The sequence below is a fragment of the Sus scrofa genome, chromosome 9, assembly GCF_054392235.1.
Source record: "Sus scrofa isolate SSC_HxYL_T2T_F1_AM1 chromosome 9, Sscrofa_HxYL_maternal_Yorkshire_Landrace_v2.0, whole genome shotgun sequence".
Taxonomy (NCBI): domain Eukaryota; kingdom Metazoa; phylum Chordata; class Mammalia; order Artiodactyla; family Suidae; genus Sus; species Sus scrofa.
The window spans coordinates 135,793,400-135,817,553 of NC_139391.1; the positions used below are offsets into that span (position 1 = coordinate 135,793,400).

The 24,154-nt window shown below is 37.0% G+C and overlaps 1 protein-coding gene and 1 long non-coding RNA gene across 2 annotated transcripts in view; one reads left to right on the forward strand and one right to left on the reverse strand.

The window, feature by feature from the left end:
* Positions 1-24,154, reverse strand: part of PPP2R5A (protein phosphatase 2 regulatory subunit B'alpha) — a 71,920-nt gene that overhangs the window by 15,383 nt on the left and 32,383 nt on the right. The window contains 2 exon segments of the mRNA NM_001100192.1: positions 1,921-2,013; positions 23,464-23,565. Of these exon segments, the coding sequence (NP_001093662.1) occupies positions 1,921-2,013; positions 23,464-23,565 (195 nt within the window).
* LOC146400210 (uncharacterized) lies at positions 7,224-11,542 on the forward strand. Its single transcript, XR_014816568.1, has 2 exons — positions 7,224-9,476; positions 9,728-11,542. It is a non-coding gene; the product is annotated as an uncharacterized LOC146400210 (long non-coding RNA).

Genomic DNA, 24,154 nt, shown 5'->3' on the forward strand with positions numbered 1-24,154 from the left:
ATCCAACAGCCAAAAGACCTAAAGCTCTACAGTGAGGAAGCTCTAAAGCAGCTGCTCCACTCAATCTGCTATTATCTTAAATACACTTTAATATGGCATCATCAGAGTTCCTTCGTATACTCTATTCCTTTTGGAGCACACAAGAGCTACAGAAGGAAATAATTATGCATTCATTTGCAATGACCAAAATAACTATTTAATCTGACTGATTTTTACTTGCTAGTGAAATGAAATTAACATTTTACTGTTGACACACACCTAATATTTCTTCATAATTGGGGGAGAGCTATTTGAATCGTTGAAAGACATATTCTTGACAATGTTCTTTGTTTATCAATACTTTATAGCAACTAGTCAAAATACCTTATATGAGATCAGGGGTAATTACAACAATTGACTAAAAATGAACTCCAAATATGTGGAACTCATGTTCACGTCATCTTCCTCACAGGAGACACAAACGGGTGGGGAGACGGTAGCAAAGGCCCTTGTAATACCTTTAATCCTGGCCTCAGCACTTCATTACCTCCCCTCTGCCCATCCTCTACCTTTCTTTAAGTGCTGATTACTCTAGGAGTTCCTGCTGTGGCTCAGTGGTAAGGAACCCGACTAGTATCCACGAGGTTGCAGTTTGATCCCTGGCCTTGCTCAGTGGGTTAAAGATCTGGCGTTGCTATGAGCTGTGGTGTAGGTCACAGATGCAGCTCAGATCTGTGTTAGGTTACAGATCGGCTCGGATCTGGAGTTGCTGTGGCTGTGGTGTGGGCCAGCAGCTGCAGCTCCAATTTGACCCCCAGCCTGGGAACTTCCACATGCTACAGGTGCAACCTTAAAAAGAAGAAGAAGAAAAAAAGCTAATTCCTCTAGAAAAGGACAGTATCAAATTCCTAATGAGACCTTACTTACCGTTAAGTATTCCAAAGGAGAAAATGGACACAGAAAGGCTTGGCCTACTTCACAACTTGTCTAGGGCCAGCAAATTCCACATAGTTAAAAAAACACCTTTAGAAGTTCCCATTGTGGCTCAGGGAATTAAGGACCAAACATAGTGTCTGTGAGGATGTAGGTTTCATCCCTGGCCTCACTCGGCAGGTTAAAGATCCAGCATTGCAGCAAGCTGCGACAAATGCTGCAGCTATGGCTTATATCTGGTACTGCCATGGCTGTGGTGAAGGCCTCAGCTACAGCTCTGATTCATCCCTTAGCCCAGGAACTTTCATATGCTGCAGGTGTGACCATAAAAAGAAGGAAAAAATGGCCTTTACATTGTTGAAAAGATTTTAAAAATAAATATTAAAATGAACATCATCTGAGAAATTAATTTTGAGTATTTAGGCTCACCAAAAACCCTAATAAACAAAGCTAATAAACGATTTATAAAAAGAAAGAAGGTATCACATACGTTTAACTTTATCCCCCTTTCTTCTTAAAGATCTGTGGTTTAGGAACTGGGCGGCAAGAATACCTAAGGTGCAGTGGGGGTGGGGTGGGGGGGAGCATAAACCCCAAACTTCTAGCAAAGGTTCCATTTCTATTTTCCCCTGTCATTTCAAAGTCACAATGCTTAGAACACATGTCTATTTCAAAGACTTAAAAAATTTTTAAAAGGTTTGCCCTTGGACTGCATGGTTATACCACATTTTCTCAGATATTCCAGAAAGGCTTGCTTTTTCTGGTCTTCATAAAACAAGGATGAGAATTTAGGACTGGACAGGATAATCTGACTGACTTTAATAGAAGCTACCTTTGATTAAAAATACTCTTTACACTCAAAGCTACTTTACTTTTACTCTAATTGTCTGGCAAGAATATTAAGTGCTTTTAAATTGAAATCATTCACGTTTTGAAAGACTATTTTAATCACAAATAAATCATTGCTAAGATGAATATAAGAAAATTTAAGACATAAGAATTCTTTACCTGTTGTACAAATTTCTGATCAATGTATCGCTTGGCAATGCTAGGCTGGAAATCAGGGCTCTCCAAAAATCTTAAGAAGAATTCATACACCAACTATAAGAGAAAATAAAAGCCTATAAAATCTTACTCTTAAGTCACTTCATACCCAAACCACATCTCCCTTACCAACTTAATAAGGAGATTTCAGATCTCACTAAAAATGAGATGAGGAGTTCCTGGTGTGGCTCAGTGGTTAACAGATCCGACTAAGAACTATGAGGTTGAGGGTTCGACCCCTGGCCTTGCTCAGTGGGTTAAGGATCTGGCGTTGCCATGGGCTGTGGTGTAGGTCGCAGATGTGGTTCGGATCCCGTGTTGCTGTGGCTCTGGTGTAGGCCGGTGGCTACAGCTCTGATTCGACCCCTAGCCTGGGAACCTCCATGTGCCACAGAAGCAGCCCTAGAAAAGGCAAAAAAAAAAGAGATGAGTTGGGACAGTGTTAAAAAAAAACAAAACAAAACCAAAAACTAAATATATACTTAGAATTTGGTCTCCTAAGCTGATAAATTTTGCGATTTATTTATTACTCTGAATCATTCATTGAAAATGTAAACTTACATAGGAACCAGAAAACAAAGATAATACCTATAAAATATTTAATTTAGAAAATATTTTGCACTCCAACTAGTGGGAAAAAGTAAATTGAAACCGGGATATCTTATCCACACTTGGGGAAGAATGAGCCAAATCATATAAGCACCGGGCTCAGGAAGGAATGTCAGTTCAAAACAGTGAATAAACTAAAAGTCATAACAAGCTTTCTACTTAAAAAATGCTGGAGTTCCCTGGTGGCCAAGTGATTAAGGATTCTTCATTGTCACTGCTGTGGCTTGGGTTCAATCTCTGGCAAGAAATTTTGCATGCTGCAGCACAGCCAGAAGAAAAAAAGTATCTTAAAAATAGAGTAGTTCCCACTTATCCATGGGGATTATGTCCTAAGACCCCAACTGGATGCCTGAAACCTAGGGTGGCACTGCACTCTATTTTCAGTTCAAATTTAACATCCTTTCCATCTTAACTAAGCACTTATCATGCAATTTGGCCTTAACTTTCGCAGTTGGAGGTGTGACAGCAAAATCAGCGTGTTTTCTTCCTTCACAATTTCACAGATAAAAGGTTCATTCTTACCATAGATCTTAACCTCAACATAAGCTTTTTCGCTTTTTTCTTTCCTTATTGAGAACTTCCACCTTTTCACTTAAAGGAAGCACTTTACAGCTTCTCTTTGGCAGATCTTAATTGCTAGCATCACCACTCTCACGCTTTGGGGCTGTTATTCAGTAAAATAAGGATCACTTGAACACAAGCACTGAGACACCATGACAGTTGATTTGGTAACAGTGGCAGCTACTAAGTGACTGATGGGTGGGATATGCTGGACAAAGAAATGATTCATATCACTGACAGGACTGCGGAAGATGTCAACTTGCTACTCAGAATGGCACACAATTTAAAGCTTAAAATTGCTTATTTCTGTAATTTTTTCGAGTTGTGGCTGACCCCTGGTTACAAACTGCAGAAAGCAAAACCACGGATGAGGGGGGTGGGGGGGCTATTGTAATAGCAAAATGTTCACTTGCCACCACAAATCAGAATTAAAAGTAATGTTTAGTTCAACTTACCTACACAACAGCTACATCCCAACCTTTCAAGAAGAAAGGCAAAAACAGCAGTTTTTTCCTATGGTAATCTAGTAGCTATAAAAGGCAAGAGGTTTTTTTTTTTTTTTTTGCTTTTTTTTTTAGAGTCGCACCTGCAGCATATGGAAGTTCCCAGGCCAGGGGTCACATTGGAGCTGTAGCTGCTGGCCTACACCATAGCCACAGCAATGTGGTATCCAAGCCACATCTTTGACCTACACCACAGCTCACAGCAACACCGGATCCTTAACCCACTGAGTGAGGAGGCCAGGGATCAAACCCACATCCCCAAGGATACTAGGTCAGGTTCATAACCTGCTGAGCCACAATGGGAACTTCCAAAGGCCAGAGTTTAGCACAAAATGTGCCTTAATTTATTGGCTATTAAAACATCTCAAGCAGACACCCCAGAAGTTAGTAAGGAAGATTAGATCCCCAAGTAAAAACAAGTCATTCAATAGCATTTGGGCAGCCAGTCAGCCCACATATTGAGGGGTGGGGGGTGTCTACACTAAATTTACAGCCTTCACAATATACAAAAAGCACTAACATCTGGGCCCTATCATTCACCACAGAATAGCAAATTTTTACTGATATGAGTTCATTAATATGCTAAGGCTGGAGTTCCCATCGTGGCTCAGTGGTTAACGAATCTGACTAGGAACCCTGAAGTTGCAGGTTCAATCCCTGGCCTCGCTCAGTGGGTTAAGGATCTGGCGTTGCCGTGAGCTGTGGTGTAGGTCGCAGACACAGCTCGGATCCTGCATTGCTGTGGCTCTGGTGTAGGCCGGTGGCTAAAGCTCTGATTCGCCCCCTAGCCTGGGAACCTCCATATGCCGCAGGATTGGCCCTAGAAAAGGCAAAAAAAAAAAAAAGACCCAAAAAAAAAAAAAAATGCTACGGCTAACAACAATTTGGGGATCTGACTAAATACTTCTGTTTGATGCATCTTTGTCCAACCGTGCAAAAAAAGACTAATGCTTATCTAGTCTATTATTATCCAACTTAACATTTAAGTATATTAAGTATGAATTAATGATATAATAAGAAATAATAGAGGTTGATATTTTTCTGTTTAAAAGTAAGTTTCTAGCTATATAGATAATTTTGCTTTGGGATAACACATACAAAAAGATATATGAAAGTTGGAGTTCCTGCTACAGCAAAATAGGAAGGGCAGTGTCTCTGCAGCACAGTGGGTTATCAGATCTGGTGTTGCCACAGATGTGGTGTAGGTGGCTACTGTGGCTTGGATCTGATCCCTGGCCTGGGAATTCCATACGCAGGGTTGTGGAGAGGGGCAAAAAAGAAAAGAAAAAAAAAGATACATAGAAGTTACCACAGAGTCCTGTAAAGCGTACATTCTTGTGAACTGCTATGCAGTTTCACTGGCACAACTTGAGTAGCGCCTCTTTTCATCTCTAATACTGGGCTACTGTGATATCGTGGTAAAATTAGAAATCTATACTTGGTCTTCATCCCTGGTTACTGGCACAGGGCTCCTAAACCTTTGGAATTTCCTGAGTGACTGAGTGAGAGAAAAATCTTTTGTTACTCTTTCAACCATATCTGAGTTTATACTATTAAGGTGACTGTGGACCATGCAAATGAGTTATCAAAGGAACCAACCAAAGGATTAGAGGGTTAGAAAGTTCAGTCCCAACCCCTCATGCTCCAGGAAGAGAGTAAGGGCTGGAGACAGTTTAATCAGCAGTTTAAACATGACTACCTAATGGAACTATCCAAAAAAAAATCCTCAACAAAGGGGTGTGGAGACCTTCTGGACTGGTGAACACATCAAGGAGGTGAGAGGGTGGTACAGGGGAATCTGAGCCACTTCTCCACACCTTATTCTATGCATCTCTTCTACTTGGCTGTTGCTGACTTGCATCCTTTATAATAAACTGGTAACAGTAAGTAAAGAGTTTCCCTGGGTTGGAGTTCCCGTTGTGGCTCAGTGGTTAACGAATCTGACTAGGAACCCTGAAGCTGAAGGTTCAATCCCTGGCCTCGCTCAGTGGGTTAAGGATCCAGCATTGCCGTGAGCTGTGGTGTAGGTTGCAGACACAGCTCAGATCCCACACTGCTGTGGCTGTGGTGTAGGCCGGCAGCTATGTCTCTGATGAGACCCCTAGTCTGGGAACCTCCATATGTCACCCTAGAAACGACAAAAAAAAAAAAAAAAAAAAAGTTTCCCTGGGTCTGTGAGCTGTAGCAAACTACTGAACCCAAAGAGTAGCTCATGGTAAACCCAGATTTATAGCCAGTTAGTCAGGAGTATGGCAGGCCCAGGCTCATGAATGCTGTCTGTGGTGAAGAGCAGTCTTGCTGGATGAGCCTGTAACCTGTGCGCTCCTTGCTGACTCTGGGAAGTTAGTGTCAGAAATGAATAAACTGTAGTACACCCAGTTGGTGTTCACAGAGAATCCGAGAATTTCTTGTGAAAAATCTATATATTTGAAGCCAGAAGTGTTGGGGGTAGAAGAAACAAGTTTTCCTTTAGCTATGCTCAAGGTCAACAGACATTAGGCACCTTAAAGCTCCAAGAAGTTCATTCACTTGTTAGGGAGCTAAGGCACAAATAAACACATGTAAAACTGCATACACATAAAAATTATACGGCATAAACTATGAGAGCAGGAGACATTCAGAAAGGGGTTATATCACTGTGGAATAAGGTCAATAGGAAATGATTTAAGGACGACATACAACTTGAGCCCTGCATCAGAGATGATCAGTCAAGAAGGAAGAGGAGGGCTTTTATAAGAAAGGTAGAACTTGTCTTATAAAGGGTATAGGCTGGTGGGTATGAAATCAGAAACTCAGAATCTTCACACAGATCCCAAGTTAAAAGCCATGAAACGGTGGGACCAAGCCAAACCTGCGTCAAGTATGGCATGCATTAGCTTATATACTCTATCTCTTAAGACCTGTATCAGAAATGCAGGGCTTATGGTTTTTTAGTTTTAAGTGTAATAGCATGTCTTTTGGGAGACTTACATGACACCAAGTTCCAAATTAAAATGAATCCTCTAAATGACACATATAGCTGAAACCTGCGCCTATCACAAGTATGACATATTATTTCTTACATAGTTTTCATCTGCATCATTTACCTGATACAGTGAATTAAGTGACCAGTCAAGATTAGCAGCAAACTGGAGTTCCTGCTGTGGCTCAGCAAAGTTAAGAATCCAACTAGTATCCATGAGGATGCTGGTTCAACCCCTGGCTCGCTCAGTGGATTAAAGGATCTGGCAGTGCCATGAGCTGTGGTGTAGGCTGCAGACGTGGCTCAGATCTGATGTTGCTGTGGCAAAGGTTGGCAGCTGCAGTTCCAATTCAAGCCCTAGCCTGGAACCTCCATATGCCACAGGTGCAGCCCTAAAAAAAAAAAAAAAAAAAGATTAACAGCAAACTACTTTTATGCAACCAACTTAGCACCACTGAAGAAATGATGACAAAAGGTTATCTAAATACATGTTGAATAATCCCAAAGGCAGAACAAACACTAGTCATCTACAGAGCTAAAAATCTTCAATATGGCACAACTAAGACTACTCTTCCGTAAAACTGCACCCTGTCCCTACTGTCACTCTTGCCATACCCTTTAACCTGCATTGCTTTTTTTCTTGTATTTATCACACCCTGACATAGTATTATTTATTCTTTCCCCCTAGAATATAAGACAGTTTGCATATTAGTTTAACACTTTACCCAAAATATTAAGAATAATTCCTGGAAAACAACAGACACTCGATAAATATTTGTTGAATGAAAACCACAGTAGTTGAGAGGCTATATTTCTGTATTAAAGTTTCTCTATATTCTTCTATATGAAGAAATAATTTGCTCCAAGAACCCAAGAAACAGTGCTGTGAAGAACAATAAGACACTTTCAGCAATGGGTTTACTTCTCTAATAAAATGACAAACTTCATGTATGTTCAATGTACAGCTGGTCCTCCTACTTCTATAAACAGACAGACAAACAAACAAACTGCCTTTTAGATGAAAGAGAACTAAAAAGTATAAGGAATGAAGGGTAATCTTACCATTCTACTCACTACTGACTGTGTCTTTTGTAGCAGTTAAAATAAAACATAAAAATTCTGGTCTTTACCAATAAAAGATTTTGGAAGGTATGACCAAAACAGTATAGATCATTAAAATATTTGAAAATAAGACCTTTACAAAAAGCTTAAGGACTAGAAATGCTTGGCCTAGAAAGGCAAAGACCTCAAAGTAACTATAACTATCTGCAAATACACAAGAGGCTCTTTCTCAAGGAGTACAGTGACTGAATGTTTTCCAACCTCTATTAAGAGGGAGCTAATTTAACCGGGGTTTTAAAAATTGATTCAATACTTGAAAAAAGTTATATAAGAACTAACATATACTAAACTACATGAGATATATTAAGAGCCTAGAACATTGCCTGGGACACTGAAAACACTAACAAAGTCTTAGCTCTATATGAATCTTTTTTGCCTCTGCAATCTTTTTAAAAATAGGAATATTCTGCATGAAACTTAAATAGCTTAACTATGATCAGCCTATTTTCCCCCTGCTCTTTTAACCATAATAATTAAAAAGATAGTAACAAATAACTATTTACAATCAAAAAGGTCAAAGTAATAAAAATGTTCTCATACTAACATGAGGATAAAAGATGCCCCTTTCTATTGCTGTGAGTGTTAGTGCATTAGGCTATGGTCCCTATAAGTTTGGGCCCTTAGAACATGCAAATATTTGTGACAGAGTATCTAGTCAGGAGATATCTGAGTGTAAAGGTGTGTGTTATAAAATATGTATGTCCCTGGTTTAAATTTCTAATTATATAAATCAATAAAGAAGAGCCTCTGGTCATTAAAATCAGGTTATTCTAAAAGGGTCTACATTCTATCCGGTATCCTACATAATTACATATTAATTATCTGTGCTAATAAAGAAAATAATTGATAAAATAAAAATACTAATCTGCCTGAACTCCAGGCTAGTATAGCAGCCATGCCTAATTATCTAAGAGTAGGTATACAGAAAATTACTGTCTTGTTGGTCTTCAATAAATATAAAGCAGTAATACTTGGGAAAGAAATTTTAAAATTACTTATAACTGTTGTACATTAATAATTATCATGTAATACTTAGTAAGTTAGAAGCTATGACCAATTCCCTAGTACTCAAATGGTCTTTTGTTCTTTTCTTCTATGTTTCTTTATTCCATTATTCCATTGCTCATTAGTATTTCCATTACAGTGAGAAAAAAAAGGAAAAGAGAGAAATTATAAATTAGCACATTTTTAGAAAATTCTCAAAAAAGTTGAAGAAACAAAAATTTGAGAAGTTTTTGAAATTACTTGTTATTACTCCCTTAACTGAATGCTTTTTTTACCCTATCAAACTAATTTCTAACATCAAAGACTTGATAAGCTAAAGGTAAAATTTCCTCAGTGCTACACTCTAACTTTATTTGCCAGAAGAGAAGTAACATTCTATTCTAAAAAATGTATTATTAAATAATGATGTAGCTACAATACACTGACAAATCCTATCAAATCCTATCACAGTATTTAGCAGACCATGTGACAAATTTAAGAACTGTCTGTCAAAGTTTAGTTATTAAACAGATTTTTAACTATAAATATATATATCCAGGGCAGAGCCTTTTAATCAGGGGACCATGGAATAATTATTTCTTGTCTGTATCTATAAATCTGTCTTGAGAGAAAACACATTTTTTTAAAAAAATCATATTTTGAAAGTACCTCACCATCTCCTAAAATGTTAAGAACTAGTTTCAGAGAATTTACGTGAAACTTCAAATCAGACCAGTGAAAAATAGAAAGCATGTTATTTATATGGCTGAACTTTTACTGTTTATTCCCAAAGGCATATAAAAACATCTTAATGGAAAAACTGTTTTTAAAAGTTCAAAGACTGGAGTTCCTGTTGTGGCACAGTGGAAATGAATCTGACTAGTAACCATGAGGTTGAGAGTTCAATCCCTGGCCTCACTCAGTGGATTAAGGATCCAGCGTTGCCATGAGCTGTGCTGTGTCACAGACGTGGCTCGGATCCTGCGTTGCTGTGGCTGTGGCACAGTCCGGCAGCTGTAGCTTCAATTAGACTCCTAGCCTGGGAACCTTCATGTGACACACTCCCGCCAAAAAAAAATTCAAAGACTGAGGAGATTTCTTTTAGGTTAACCAACTGCATGTGATTAAAAAATATATAACTTAACAGCTAATGAGAATTTCATGCTTTTAAAACCTTTGCATTATTAAACATAGTATCATTAATTTTACACAACTATGGCATGAAATTTCAGATGAACTATACACAGTGCTATTAAAGAACAGTTTACCACTTAAGATTTTCTAATTCTGTAAGCTCTAATGTGCTGATAAATCTTAAAACTTATCGGTTTACACTAATTCTAAATTTCCTCTTCCATTTTATTTAGATATATAGGTGCTAGACACAGTGAATAAACAATGAGGCTGACTACTGCTTTAGAATGTCCAAAATAGTTTAGAATATAAATTAATTTCTCTTGTCTTTTATAATAAAAATAAAATGAAGTGGCACTAAAAATACAAGTCCTGGCAAAATAAAAAATCAACAACATAATTTGAAGTAATAACTAATACCCATTGACAAGGTTCCTCTCTATCTCCCAGGAATTAGGTACAAAATAGCTGATGCTGTCCATTCTACCGTCATTAACAAATCTATCATTTTTCATTTTATTCAGGACAGACTCGTGCCGTCAGTGATTCAAGCCTGTGGCAGGCATTGCTGGTTAGCTAATCTAACTCCCATTCCCTTCCCCTGCTGTCTCATGGAAAAACTAAATATTTATTCTGTCAGTCTGCTTTTCAACAAGAGTAATGGAATAATAAAAAAGAGGATAGAAAAAAAATTAAAAACAATCCAACAGAATGCAGAAAGAGATTTTTAAAAAAAGATTTCAAGGCCAAGTGAGATATACAGATAGAAGCAAACAAGAGCCAACATATTAATAGCAGGTATTCCCTAAGAAGAAAAACAAAGTGGTGGAACAAAAGAAACACTAAACAGTATTATTGAAGAAAACTTTCCAGAAATAAAAGTGAGCTTTTATAGTGAAAGAATACTATTCAACTAGTGAAACTGACCTGGAAAAATCAACATTTACCTATATACTAATGAAAACAATTGGACATTAAAGGAAAAACATCCTTTGGGCATTCAAGCAAAAATAACAGGAATATAAGGAGAAAAAAAATCAGACTGAGAGCACGAAGAATGGAATAGAGTAACAGATTTAAGGTATTTAAAGAAATTAAGAAGTTGAACATCAATTAAAGTTGATCTCTAAATATAAACGCTAGAAGCAAACTGCTATGAAACATGCAAGAACTCAGGAAATAATGTTCCTACGAGCTCTTCTACTAAAGAATGAGCTTCAAATAACCAAGAAATGATCAGAGACACCTTGATATAGGATTGATAGTAAATATTACCTGTAGAACTAATGACTTTATGCCAAAATGGTGACAGGATAGTATAAAATTAGTTACCTGTTCTAATTGTAAATATTAACACAACTATCAAAAATATGGAGTTGGAGGGAAGGAAAAAGAATATGGGAAGTAGAAGAAGCTTCAAGTTGCCATATATGTATTTACTATGAGAGTAAAGGCTATTACCTTACATCAGATGCTAGAGAGGAAGGAAGTGGGGAAGAAAAGACACTAATTAATTTCAATATTGTTCATTCTAAAAAATCAATAAACTAGCTACAAAAGAGGGAACCAAGGGTGTCACTTAAAGGCATTAGCACAGAGGTAATGGTAAGAAAAAGTATACACTTCATAAATCTCAAAAGTAGTATCTTTTTTTTTCTTTTTTGTCTTTTTGCCACTTCTTGGGCCCCTGGCGCGGCATACGGAGGTTCCCAGGCTAGGCGTCTAATGGGAGCTGTAGCCGCCGGCCTATGCCAGAGCCACAGCAACGCAGGATCCGAGCCCCGTCTGCAACCTACACCTCAGCTCACGGCAATGCCGGATCCTTAACCCACTGAGCAAGGCCAGGGATCAAACCCGCAACCTCATGGTTCCTAGTCGGATTCATTTCCACTGTGCCACAACGGGAACTCCTCAAAAGTAGTTATCTTTTAGGAAAACGGAAGAAGAAAAGCAAACAGTGTAGTTTACAAAACGGTGCTAAGTTCTGTGCATACATTATCACATTCAATTCTTACACAACTCTGTTTTATGACAGTTTCATCAAGGAGGATGCAGAGAAATCATGCAGCTTAACTAACACCATTTCTGTAGAAAAGTATGAAACTGGGATTTGAGCAGAGTCTGTCACCAGAATCATCTTCATTTCACCATACTTTGTAATGATGATAATTTCTTGTATCTTCTTTTTTTTTTTTTTTTTTTTTTCTTGCTTTTCTTTTCTTTTCTACTGTACCTGGGGCACATGGAAGTTCCTGGGCCAGGAATCAAATGTGAGCTGTAGCTGTGACCTACACCACGCAGCAATGCCAGATACTTAACCCACTGTTCCACAGCGGGAATTCCCAATAATTCATATCTTCTTACAATGTGATATACAAACTTTTATTCCATTTAACTAAGGCACATCTGTACCTGTATAACTATACCTTTAAAAATTCATTATGAGGGCTGAAAAGAAAAAGTGATAGCTACTGGAATAATTTGAGAGATTTTATTCACTAGTGTTTAATGATACTAAAAAAGCGTAAGTTAAACTTTATAAGAATTTGTATATATCTGTTTTAGAGTCATAGACAATAATATCTAGGAGAGGCAGTAAAGTTTTTAATAATGGAAAGCAGGGACTATGGAATAACAGTTTTTTTTTTTTTGGAAACCTTATTCTGCCACTTACTTTTTGTATAACCTCGGGCAGGATTCTTAATCCATTTTAGCTTCATCTAAGCTTACCTATAAAGTATGAACAATACCTACTTTAAAGTGTTACTATGGGGATTAAATAAGATGATGTATACATAATTAGATAAACAATAAAATTAGCTAATTAGTTTAGTGCTTTAGCAAAAATTCTAGTTCAAAGCAATACATGTACCTCGATGTCCATTGCAATCTTATAAGTGAATACTGTTGGTCATATGTAGGCAAATACATTCAATTTACTAGAACACTTCATTGTGCTGGCCTACACATTTTAGGTCACTAATACTACCTAAGAAATAGGAGAGTCATCCTGTCAGAATGGTTATCATCAAAATGACCACAAATAACAAATACTGGTGAGGATATGGAGAAAAAGGAACCCTCGTACACTGCTGGTGGGAATGTAAATTGGTGCAACCACTGTGGAGAACAGTATGAAGGTTTCTGAAAAATTTAAAAATAGAACTACCATGTGACCCCCAATTCTGCCCCTGGGTATATATCCAAAGAAAACAAAAACACTAATTTGAAAAGATACATGCACCCTAATATTCACAGCAGCATTATTTACAATAGTCAAGATAAGGAAGCAACCTAAGTGTCCAACAGATGGACAGATTAAAAAAGATGTGGTATGTACACACATACACACACATAAGAATACTTATTCAACCATAAAAAAAGAATGAAATTTTGCCATTTGCAACAACATAGACAGACTTAGAGGGTACTATGCTAAGTCAGACAGTGAAAGACAAATATCATATAACTTATATGCGGAATTGAAAAAATAAACAGACCAGTGAATGTAACAAAAAAGAAGCAGACTCACAGATACAGAGAACTAGTGGTTACCAGTGGGGAGAAGGAAGAGGGGGAGGACAAGACAGAGTAGGGGATTAGGACGCATAAACTACTATGTGTAAAATAAATAAGCTAGAAGGATATACTGTACATTACAGGAAATACAGCCAATATTTTACAATAACTATAATGGATTATGATTATAAAAATTTTGAATCACTATGTTGTACAGCCTGAAACTAATATTGTAGATCAACTATACCTCAATAAGAAAACATTAAAGTCATAGTTGAAGCTTTGGGCAAGGGTGACTTTTACTTTTTCACTCAGAGCTTTGCTTATTTTAAAAATACAAAAATATTTGAAAAACTTACAGTTTCCAAAGGAGATGGGTTGGGGGGTGAGGGGATGCGCTGGGGGTGTGAGATGGAAATACTATAAAACTGGATTGTGACGATCATTGTATAACTATAAATGTAATAAATTCACTGAGTAATTAAAAAAAAACTTTAAAAAAAAGAAAATATCTGTAAACTGAAGGTGTCATATGAGTCTTCTCAAAGCATTTTTTTTTTTCTTTTTAGGGCTGCACTTTTGGCATATGGAAGTTCCCAGGCTAGGTGTTGAATTGGAGCTGCAGCTACTGGCCTATGCCACAGCCAGAGCAAAAGAGGATCTGAGCCACATCTGTGACCTACACCATAGCTCATGGCAATGCCAGATTCTTAACCCACTGAGCAAGGCCAGGGATTAAACCTACACCCTCATGGATACTAGTTGGGTTCATAATCCACTGAACTACACAATGGTGGGAACTCCCTTATCAGAGCCTTTTAATTAGACATTTTGGGAAACAAAAATAAAAACCTAATGCATGTAGTAAAAAACCAATAATCATAAAGACTAGCTATATAGGAACATGTGCAGAAGAAACACTAAACACACATTAAGAGTATTTTAGAGCTATAGTGGAATCTTTGTATTTTCATAATACAGCAAAAGAGGTATAAGATGCTCTACCCAGAGTCCTAGCTAAAGAGTTCTAATTACCGAAGTATCAAGTAAGACAGTGCCAATGTGATTCAACTGAGTGAACTTTAGATATCATGTTAAAGCCATATATTTGAGGAGATGTTTGAATAAAGCAGTAAGGGCTTGATAGAATTAGTCTTGGAAGGTTTAATGGAAGAATTGGTCCTATTTATATAAGTGTTTCTAAAAATTCTGAAGTATGACCTGTCACACGATGGCATTAGGGCAGGAAGACTATCCCTCCCTCAGTCTCAACTAAGACATGCTTCAGAGATGGACTTCTGAGTGAGGACTTCAGTAAACTTGCTTTCCCAGAAAAACAATGGAAAACAATTTGAGCTAGCAGAATAAAGATGGGTCATTCGAGACAGTCTTGTTAGAGGTGCAAAAGACTGAGGACAAAATAAACGCTTCAGAGACCTGTGGGAAATCATCAATCATAACAGCACATACATAAGGGGAGCCTCAGAAGGAGAGGAGAAAGAGGAAGAAAAAATTACTCGAATAGCTAAAAGACTCAAAATTTATGAAAAATATTAATTTATACAATGAACTTTTTTTTTTCCACAATGAACTCCTAATTGTGGCTCAATGAACTTCAAGTAGAATAAAGTCAAAGAGATCCATATTTAGGTATACCATCATCAAATTGACAAAAGTTAAAGAGAAAATTTTCAAAGCAGCAAGAGAAAAATAGCTTATCCTATACATCAGATCTTAAATAAAATTAATAACTGACTTATCACAAGAAAACCATGGACACCTGAAAATAAATTGGATAATACTTTCAAAGTGTTGAAAGAAAAAAGGCAGTTAGCCAAGAATTCTATACCCAGAAAAACTCTCCTTCAAAAATGAAGGGGAAATTACGACATTCCCAGATAATCAAATAAATACTGAGAGATTTTATCACCAACAGACTCACACTATGAGAAATACTAAAGAGAATTCTTTGGGATGAAATGAAAGGACATATATATATAACCTCAATCCATAGGAAGAAATAAAGAATATGGATAAAGATAATTACATAGGTAAATATAAAAGACAGTATAAATGTATTTTTATTTATAACTCTTATTCTTCTGCTTTACATGTCAATCGCATAAAGCAATAATTATAAAACTTTGTTGATGTACGGCTTAGAGATATTGTGGGTTTGGTGCCAGATCACCATAATAAAGTGAATATTGCACTAAAGCAAAACATGAATTTTTTTGTTTCCTCAATGCATCTAAACGTTACGTTTACGCTATAGTCTATTAACTGTGCAATAGCATTATGTTTAAAAAATTGTACATATATTACTTAAAAAAACTTTATTGCTAAAAATGCAGGATGTAATCATTTTGCAATAACAAATAACAACAAAGATCACTGATCACAGATCACCATAAAAAAATAACAGTAATGAAAAAGTTATACACATAATGACCAAAATGTGATACTGAAACATGAAATAAGCAAATACTGTTGGAAAAATGATGCTGATGAACTTGTTGCATGTAAGGTTACCACAAACCTGCAATTTATGAAAAATGGAACATCTGCAAAGTGAATAAAGCAAAATGCAATAAAATGCTGTTTTATGTGTGCATGACTATAATACCACAAATAATATCATAAAGGAAGGGGAAGAAATGGAGGTATACTGGACCAAAGTTCTGTATACCACTAAAATTCAGTTAGTAATCAACCAAACTAAATTGTTTTAAGATGCTAATGTAATCCCTAAGAAAATAACTAAAAAAAAAAAAAAAAAGAAAAAAATTAAAACGGTATCCTAAAGGAAAAGAAATAAGTAACATACAAGGGAAACAAACCTCTGACTGAGATTACTCTACCCAGCAAGGCTCTCATTCAGATTTGAAGAAGAAATCAAAAGCTTTACAGACAAGCAAGAATTAAGAGAATTCAGCACCACTAAACCAGTTTTACAACAGATACTAAAGGAACTTCTCTAGGTAGAAAAGAAAAGGCCAAAACTCAGAATTCACACTGTGACTCAGCAGAAATGAATCTGACTAGCATCCATGAGGATGCAGGTTCGATCCCTAACCTTGCTCAAGGGGTTGAAGTATCTGATGTTGCCATGAGCTGTGGTGTAGGTCAAAAACACGGCTCAGATCTGGTGTGGCTGTGGTACAGACCTACAACTATAGCTCTGATTCAACCCCTGGCCTGAGAGCCTCCATACGCCGTGGGTGTGGCCCTAAAAAGACAGGAGAAAAAAAAAAAAAAAAAAAAAAGCCACAACTAGAAACAAAAAAATAACAAATGACAAGGCTCACTGGTAACATCTTACATGTAGTAAAGGCAGGAAATCAGAGTTCCTGCCATGGCTCAGTGGTTAACAAATCCGACTAGGAACCAAGAGGTTGTGGGTTTGATCCCTGACCTTGTTCAGTGGGTTAAGGATCCAGCATTGCCACGAGTCGTGGTGTAGGTGGCAGACTCAGCTTGGATCCCGCATTGCTGTGGCTATGGCGTAGGCCGGCAGCTACAGCTCCAAGTAGACCCCCAGCCCGGGAACCTCCATATGCCATGGGAGTGGCCCCAGAAAAGGCAAAAAGATGAAGAAAAACAAACAAAAAAGGGCAGGAAATCGTCCACACACAAACATGCTACAAAAACCAGAAACTGTGAGAAGAGGAGGGTACAAATGCAGGATACGGGAAAAGCATTTGCAAGTAAGAGACCAGCAACTTAAAGCAATCTTGTATATACAGAGACTTCTACATTGAAACTGCATGGTAACTGCAAACCAAAAATCTATAATAGACAGACACACAAATAAGAAAAAGCAATCTAAACACAACATTAATGATAGTCATCAAACTCCAAGAGAACAAGAGAAGAGGGAAAAAAAAATACCAACAAAAACAAATCCAAAATGATTAACAAAACAACAAGAACACATGTATCAGAGTTCCTGCTGTGGCTTAGAGGAAATGACTAGTATCCATGAGGACGCAGATTTAATCCCTGGCCTCACTCAGTGGGTTAAGGATCTAGCACTGCCGTAAGCTGTGGTATAGGTTTCAGATATGGCTTGTATCTGGCGTGGCTGTGGCTGTGGCATAAGCCAGCGGCTACAGCTCCAATTCAACCTCTAGCCTGGGAACCGCCATATGCAGCATATGCCGCAGGTGCGGCCCTAAGAAGACCAAACAAACACACAAAAAAGAACATAAATATCAATAATTACCTCAAATGTAAATGGAATCAATGCCTCAACTGAAAGACAGACTGGGGGTTCCTGTAGTGGCTCAGTAGAAACAAATCTGACTAGCATCTATGAGGATGCAAGTTTGATCCCTGGCCTTGCTCAGTGGGTTAAGGATCTGGCATTGCTGTGAGCTGTGATGTAGGTCGCAGATGTGGCTCGGATCCCACATTGCTGTGACTGTGGTGTAGGCCGGCAGCTACAGCTCCGACTGGACCCCTACCTAGCCTGTGAACCTCCATATGCTGTGGGTGCAGCCCTAAAAAGACCAAAAAAAAAAAGACAGAGACTGGCTGAATGGATACCTATATATATGCTGTTTTCAAGAGACCCATTTCCATTCTAGGGACACATACCAGCTGAAAGTGCGAGGACAGAAAAAAATATTCCATGCAAACAGGAAGCAAAAGAAAGCTGGAGTAGCAATACTTATATCAGACAAAACAGACCTTAAAATAAAGAATGTTATAAGAGACAAAGAAGAGCATTACATAATGATCAAAGGATCAATCCAAAAAGAAGTTTTATATAACAATTGTAAATACACATGCACCCAAAATAGGAGGACTCCAATATATAAGGCAACTGCTAACAGCCTTAAAAGGAGAAACTGACAATAACACAATAGCAGGGGACTTTAACACCCCACTTACAACAATGGACAGATCATCCAGACAGAAAATCAACAAGGAAACATAGGCCTTAAATGTGGCATTAGACCAGATGGACTTAATAGATATTTACAGATATTTATACAACATTCCATCCAAAAGCAGAAAAATATACATTCTTCTCAAGTGCACATGGAGCATTCTCTAGAACAGATCACATTCTGGGCCACAAGTCAAGCCTCAGTAAATTTAAGAAGACTGAAATCGTATCAAGCATCTTTTCTGACCACAATGCTACAAGACTGGAAATCAACAACAAGGAAAAAACTGCAAAAAAAATAAACGTGTAGAGACTAAACAATATGCTACTGAACAACCATATGTGTCACCAAAGAAATTAAGGAAGAAATTTAAAAATACCTAGAAGCAAATGACAACAAAGATACAACAATCCAAAAGCTATGGGATGCAGCAAAAGCTGTTCTAAGAGGAAAGATTAGAGCAATACAAGCCCACCTCAGGAAACCAGAAAAATCTCAAATAAACAACCTAACCTTATACCTAAAGCAACTAGAGAAAGAACAGGCAAAACCCAAAGTTAGAAGAAGGAAAGAAATCATAAAATCACAACAGAAATAAATGAAATAGAAACAAAGAAAACCATAGAAAAGATCAGTGAAACTAAAAGTTGGTTTTTTGAAAAGATCAACAAAATTGATAAACCCTTAGCCAGACTCATCAACGGAAAAAGAGAGGACTCAAATCAAAAAGTCAGACATGAAAAAGGAGAAGTTACAATGGACATCACAGAAATACAAAGGATCATAAGAAACTACTATTAGCTAGTTTATGCCAATAAAATGGACAACCTAAAAGAAATGGACAAATTCTTAGTAAAGCACAATCCTGTAAGACTAAACCATGAAGAAATATAAAAGATGAATGGACCAATCATGAGCACTGAAATTGAAAATGTGATTAAAAAACTTCCAACAAACAAAAGTCCAGGACCAGATGGCTTCACAGGCGAATTCTACCAAAAATTCAGAGAAGAGTTGACACCGATCCTTGCGAATCTATTCTGAAAAATTGCAGAGGAAGGAACACTTCCAAACTCATTCTATGAGGCCACGATCACTTGATACCAAAACCAGACAAAGATAGCACAAAAAGGAAAATTACAGGCCAATATCACTGAGGAAACAGATAAAATCCTCAACAAAATACTAGCAAACCAAATCCAACAATACATTAAAAGGATCATACACCATGACCAAGTGGGATTTATTCCATGGATGCAAGGATTTTTCAATAGCCACAAAATCAGTGTGATATACCACATTAACAAACTGAACAATATAAACCATATGATTCTCTCAATAGATGCAGAAAAAGTGTTTGACAAAATCCAACACCCATTTCTGATTTAAAAAAAAAAAAAAAAAAAAAGCCAAAACCTCCAGAAAGTGGGCATAGAGGAAACCCACCTCAATAAAGACCATATATGACAAACCCATAGCTAACATCATTCTCAATGGTGAAAAGCTAAAAGAATTCCCGCTAAGATCAGGAATAAGACAAGGATGTCCACTCTTGCCACTTCTATTCAACATAGTTTTGAAAGTCCTAGCCATGGCAGTCAGAGAAGAAAAAGAAATAAAAGGAATCCAAATTGGAAAGGAAGAAGTAAAACTATCACTATTTGCAGGTGACATGATACTGTACCCAGAAAAATCCTAAAGACACTACCAGAAAACTGTTAGAGCTCATCAATGAATTTGGCAAAATCACAGGATAAAAAATTAATACACAGAAATAGACTGCATTTTTATATACTAACGATGAAAGATCAGAACGAGAAATTAGGGAAACAATCACAATTACCATTACATCAAAAACAAAATAAAATACCTAGGTAAACCTACCTAAAGAGACAAAGACCTATACTCTGAAAACTATAAGACACTGATGAAAGAAATCAAAGATGACAAAAACAGATGGAAAGATATACCACACTCTTGGATTGGAAGAATCAATATTGTCAAAATGACTATACTACCCAAGATAATCTACAGATTCAATGCAATCCCTATCAAATTACCAATGGCATTTTTCACACAAGTAGAACAAAATAATTTAAAATTTGTTTGGAAACACAAAAGACCCCAAATAGCCAAAGCAATCCTGAGAAAGAAAAATGGAGCTGGAGGAATCAAGCTCCCCGACCTCAGACTATACTGCAAAGCAGCAGCCATAAAAACAGCATGGTACTGGCACACAAAACAGAAATAGAGACCAATGGAGCATGACAGCCCAGAATTAGACCCATGCACCTATGGTCAACTAATATACGACAAAAGAGGAAAGAACATACAATGGGGAAAAGACAGTCCCTTCGATAAGTTGTGCTTGGAAAACTGGAGTGCTACATGTAAAAGAAGGAAATTAAAACACTCTCTAACACCATAACAAAAACCAAACTCAAAATGGATTAAAGATATAAGTGGGCCAACTCTTAAGAGGAAAATATACACCAAACACTCTCTGACATAAACCACAGCAATATCTTCTCAGATCCACCTCCTAAAGTAATGACAATAAAAACAAAAATAAACAAATGGGACCTAATTAAACTTGAAAAGTTTTTGTGCAGCAAAGGAAACCCTAAACAAAACAAAAAGACAACCCACAGAATGGGAGAAAATATTTGCAAATGAAGCAACTGACAAGGGATTAATCTCCACAATATATAAATAACCCCTGAAGCTCAATATAAAAAAAAAATAATCCCATCAAAAAACGGACAGAAGATCTAAACAGACATTTTTCCAAAGAAGTCATACAAATGGCGAAAAAAAAAAACACATGAAAAGATATTCAACATCAATAATTCTTAGAGAAATGCAAATTAAAACTACTATAAAGTACCACCTTACACCAGGCAGAATAGCCATCATAAAAAAGTCTACAAACAATAAATGCTTGCTGGTAAGAGTGTGGAGAAAAGGGAACCCCCCTCCTACACTATTGGTGGGATGTAAACTGATGCGACCACTATGGAAAACAGTATGAAGACTCCTCAAAAAAACTAAAAACAGAATTCCTATGTGATCCAGCAATCCCACTCTGGGGATCTATTCAGAGAAAACCATGACTCAAAAAGACATATGTACTCCAATGTTCATTGTAGCACTATTTTCAATAGCCAAGACATGGAAACAACCTAAATGTCCAATGACAGAGGGCCAAATAAAAAAGATGTAGTATATATATATATGTGTGTGTGTGTGTGTGCGCGTGTGCGCGCGTGTGTGTATGATGGAATAGTACTCAGCCGTAAAAAGAGTGAAATAATGGCATTTGCAACATGGATGGACCTAGATATTATCATGCTAAGTGAAGTTTCAGACAGTGAGACACAAACATTGTATGTTATTACTCTTATGTGGAATCTAAAAAAGGGTACAAATGATCTTATTTGCAGAACAGAAACAGACTCATAGACTTTAAAATATTATGGTTACCAAAGGGGACAGATCGTGGGGGAGGGAGAGACTGGGGGTTTGGGATAGAAATGTTCTAAAATGAGATTGTGAAGATGGTTGTACAATAATAAATATAATAAAACTTACTGAATTTTAAAAAATGGTACCCTAGGAAGTACCTATTTAATACAAGAAGCAATAATAGAAGAGCAGATGAATAAAAATACAGGACATAAAACAGCAAAATGGCAGATATAAATCCTACCTTATCAATAATTACATTAAATGTAAATGTAAATGGATTAAATACTCTAGTCAAAAGGCAGAGACTGTCCAACTATATAATTTGTCTGTTTACAAGAAAATTTAAATTCAAAGAAACAAGGAAATTAGAAGCAAATACATGTAAAAGATATTATCATGAAAAGTAACCAAAAGAGAGCTCAACAGTGGCTACACAATATTAGGCAAAATGAACTTTAACATATAAATTGTTATTAGAGTTACAGTGGGAGATATAAGAGAGATACCGAGGAGGAAGAAACGATTATAAACACACATAGCGAATAAAAGGGCCCAAAAATACATGAGGCAAAAACTGACAGAACTAAAGAGAGAAAGAGACAATTCAACAATAGCTGAAGAGGAGTTCCCATCATGGCTCAGTGGTTAACCAACCCAACCAGGAACCATAAGGTTGAGGGTTCAATCCCTGGCCTCGCTCAGTGGGTTAAGGATCCAGTGTTGCCATGAGCTGTGATGTAGGTCACAGATGCGGCTCAGATCCCGCATTGCTGTGGCTCTGGCATAGGCTGGTGGCTACAGCTCCAATTAGACCCCTAGCCTGGGAACCTCCATGTGCCATGGGAGTGACCCTAGAAAATACAAAAAGACAAAAAAAAAAAAACAAAAACTCAAAAAACAATAGCTGAAGACCTAACATTCAACATAGTACTCCACCCACCACCAACAACATACACATTCTTCTCAAGTACACATGAAACATTATCCATGGTAAACTGTATGCTAGGCCATAAAACAAAATTAGCCATAGAAAAAGCCTCAAAAGATTTAAAAGGATTGAAAACTTCAAAGTATATCACCTAACTACAATGGAATAAAATTATAAATCAGTAACAGAAAAAAAAATTGGGAGTTACAAATATGTAGACATTAAACACATTTCTAAATAACTAATGGGCCAAAGAAGAAATGAAAAGGGAAGCCAGAAAATATTCTGAGGCGAATGAAAACAAAAACACAACATTTCAAAATTTATGGGAAACATATGTTAACTTTTTATGAATGTTACAGCAGCTCTAGTTGCATAACTGCCAAAGGCAGAAACCACCCAAATGTCCATCTACTAATTACTGGATAAACAAAAGGTGGTATGTTCATTACAATGGAATATTATTCAGCCATTAAAAGGAACAATATATTGATACATGTTACAATACTGATGAACATTAGTGACTGTTAATGACAAGGGGGTGTCTATTTGGGGTGATGGACAGATTGTGGAACTAGACAGTGGTAATGCTGCACAGCATTACGAATATACTTAATACCACTGAACACACTTTAAAATGGTTTAAATGGTAAATGTTAAATGCATTTTATCACAATAAAAAAATGAAAAACGGTATTTTTAGAAAAGAAAACATTAAAAGTCAAGCATTTTAAATAGACACTCAGATCTAAAACAGAGCTCCATGATTTCAGCAGACTATCATAAATGTAAAAATCATCAATACAAGATTGTGTTCCATACTTGTATGTGAGGCCAAGAGGCCTCGAGTGTGGGCTCATCCTCTTCTGGATCAAAATCTGGATTATCACTTGGAGGAAGAGTTCGGAAGATGTTAGCACTGATCTGTAAAGAAAAATAAATTTAGATTTATGTCCTTTGTTGCATAACTGAATTTCACAATGCAGAATGATTTAAGATAACTTCATCTAAGAAAAAAAGTTAAGTTGTGGCTATAAGCTTAGTTCAAAACCTATAAACCTCTTCAAGATATGAAGGCAGACATTTGCTTCTCTCTTTTCTCTATTCCATTACTCTGACTTCTACAGACACCAAATTTCATACACATTACCTCTAGATTCCTCTTCCTTAAATCACAAATTGTTCTTTCCAAGTTTTGCTTCAAAAAAAAAAAAAAAAAAAGAGGAGAAAAGGGAATTGGGTCGAACAAAAAAAGCACAAAGTCGGAGTTCCTGTCATGGTGCAGCAGAAACAGATGTGACTAGGAACCATAAGGATGCAGGTTCGATCCCTGGCCTCACTCAGTGGGTTAATAAGGATCTGGCTGCAGATGAGGCTTGGATCTGGCATTGCTGTGGCTGTGGTGTAGGCTGGCAGCCACAGCTCTGATTGGATCCCTGGCCTGGGAACCTCCACATGCTGCGGGGGCAGCCCTAAAGAGAGACAAATAAATAAATAAATAAGCACAAAGTCC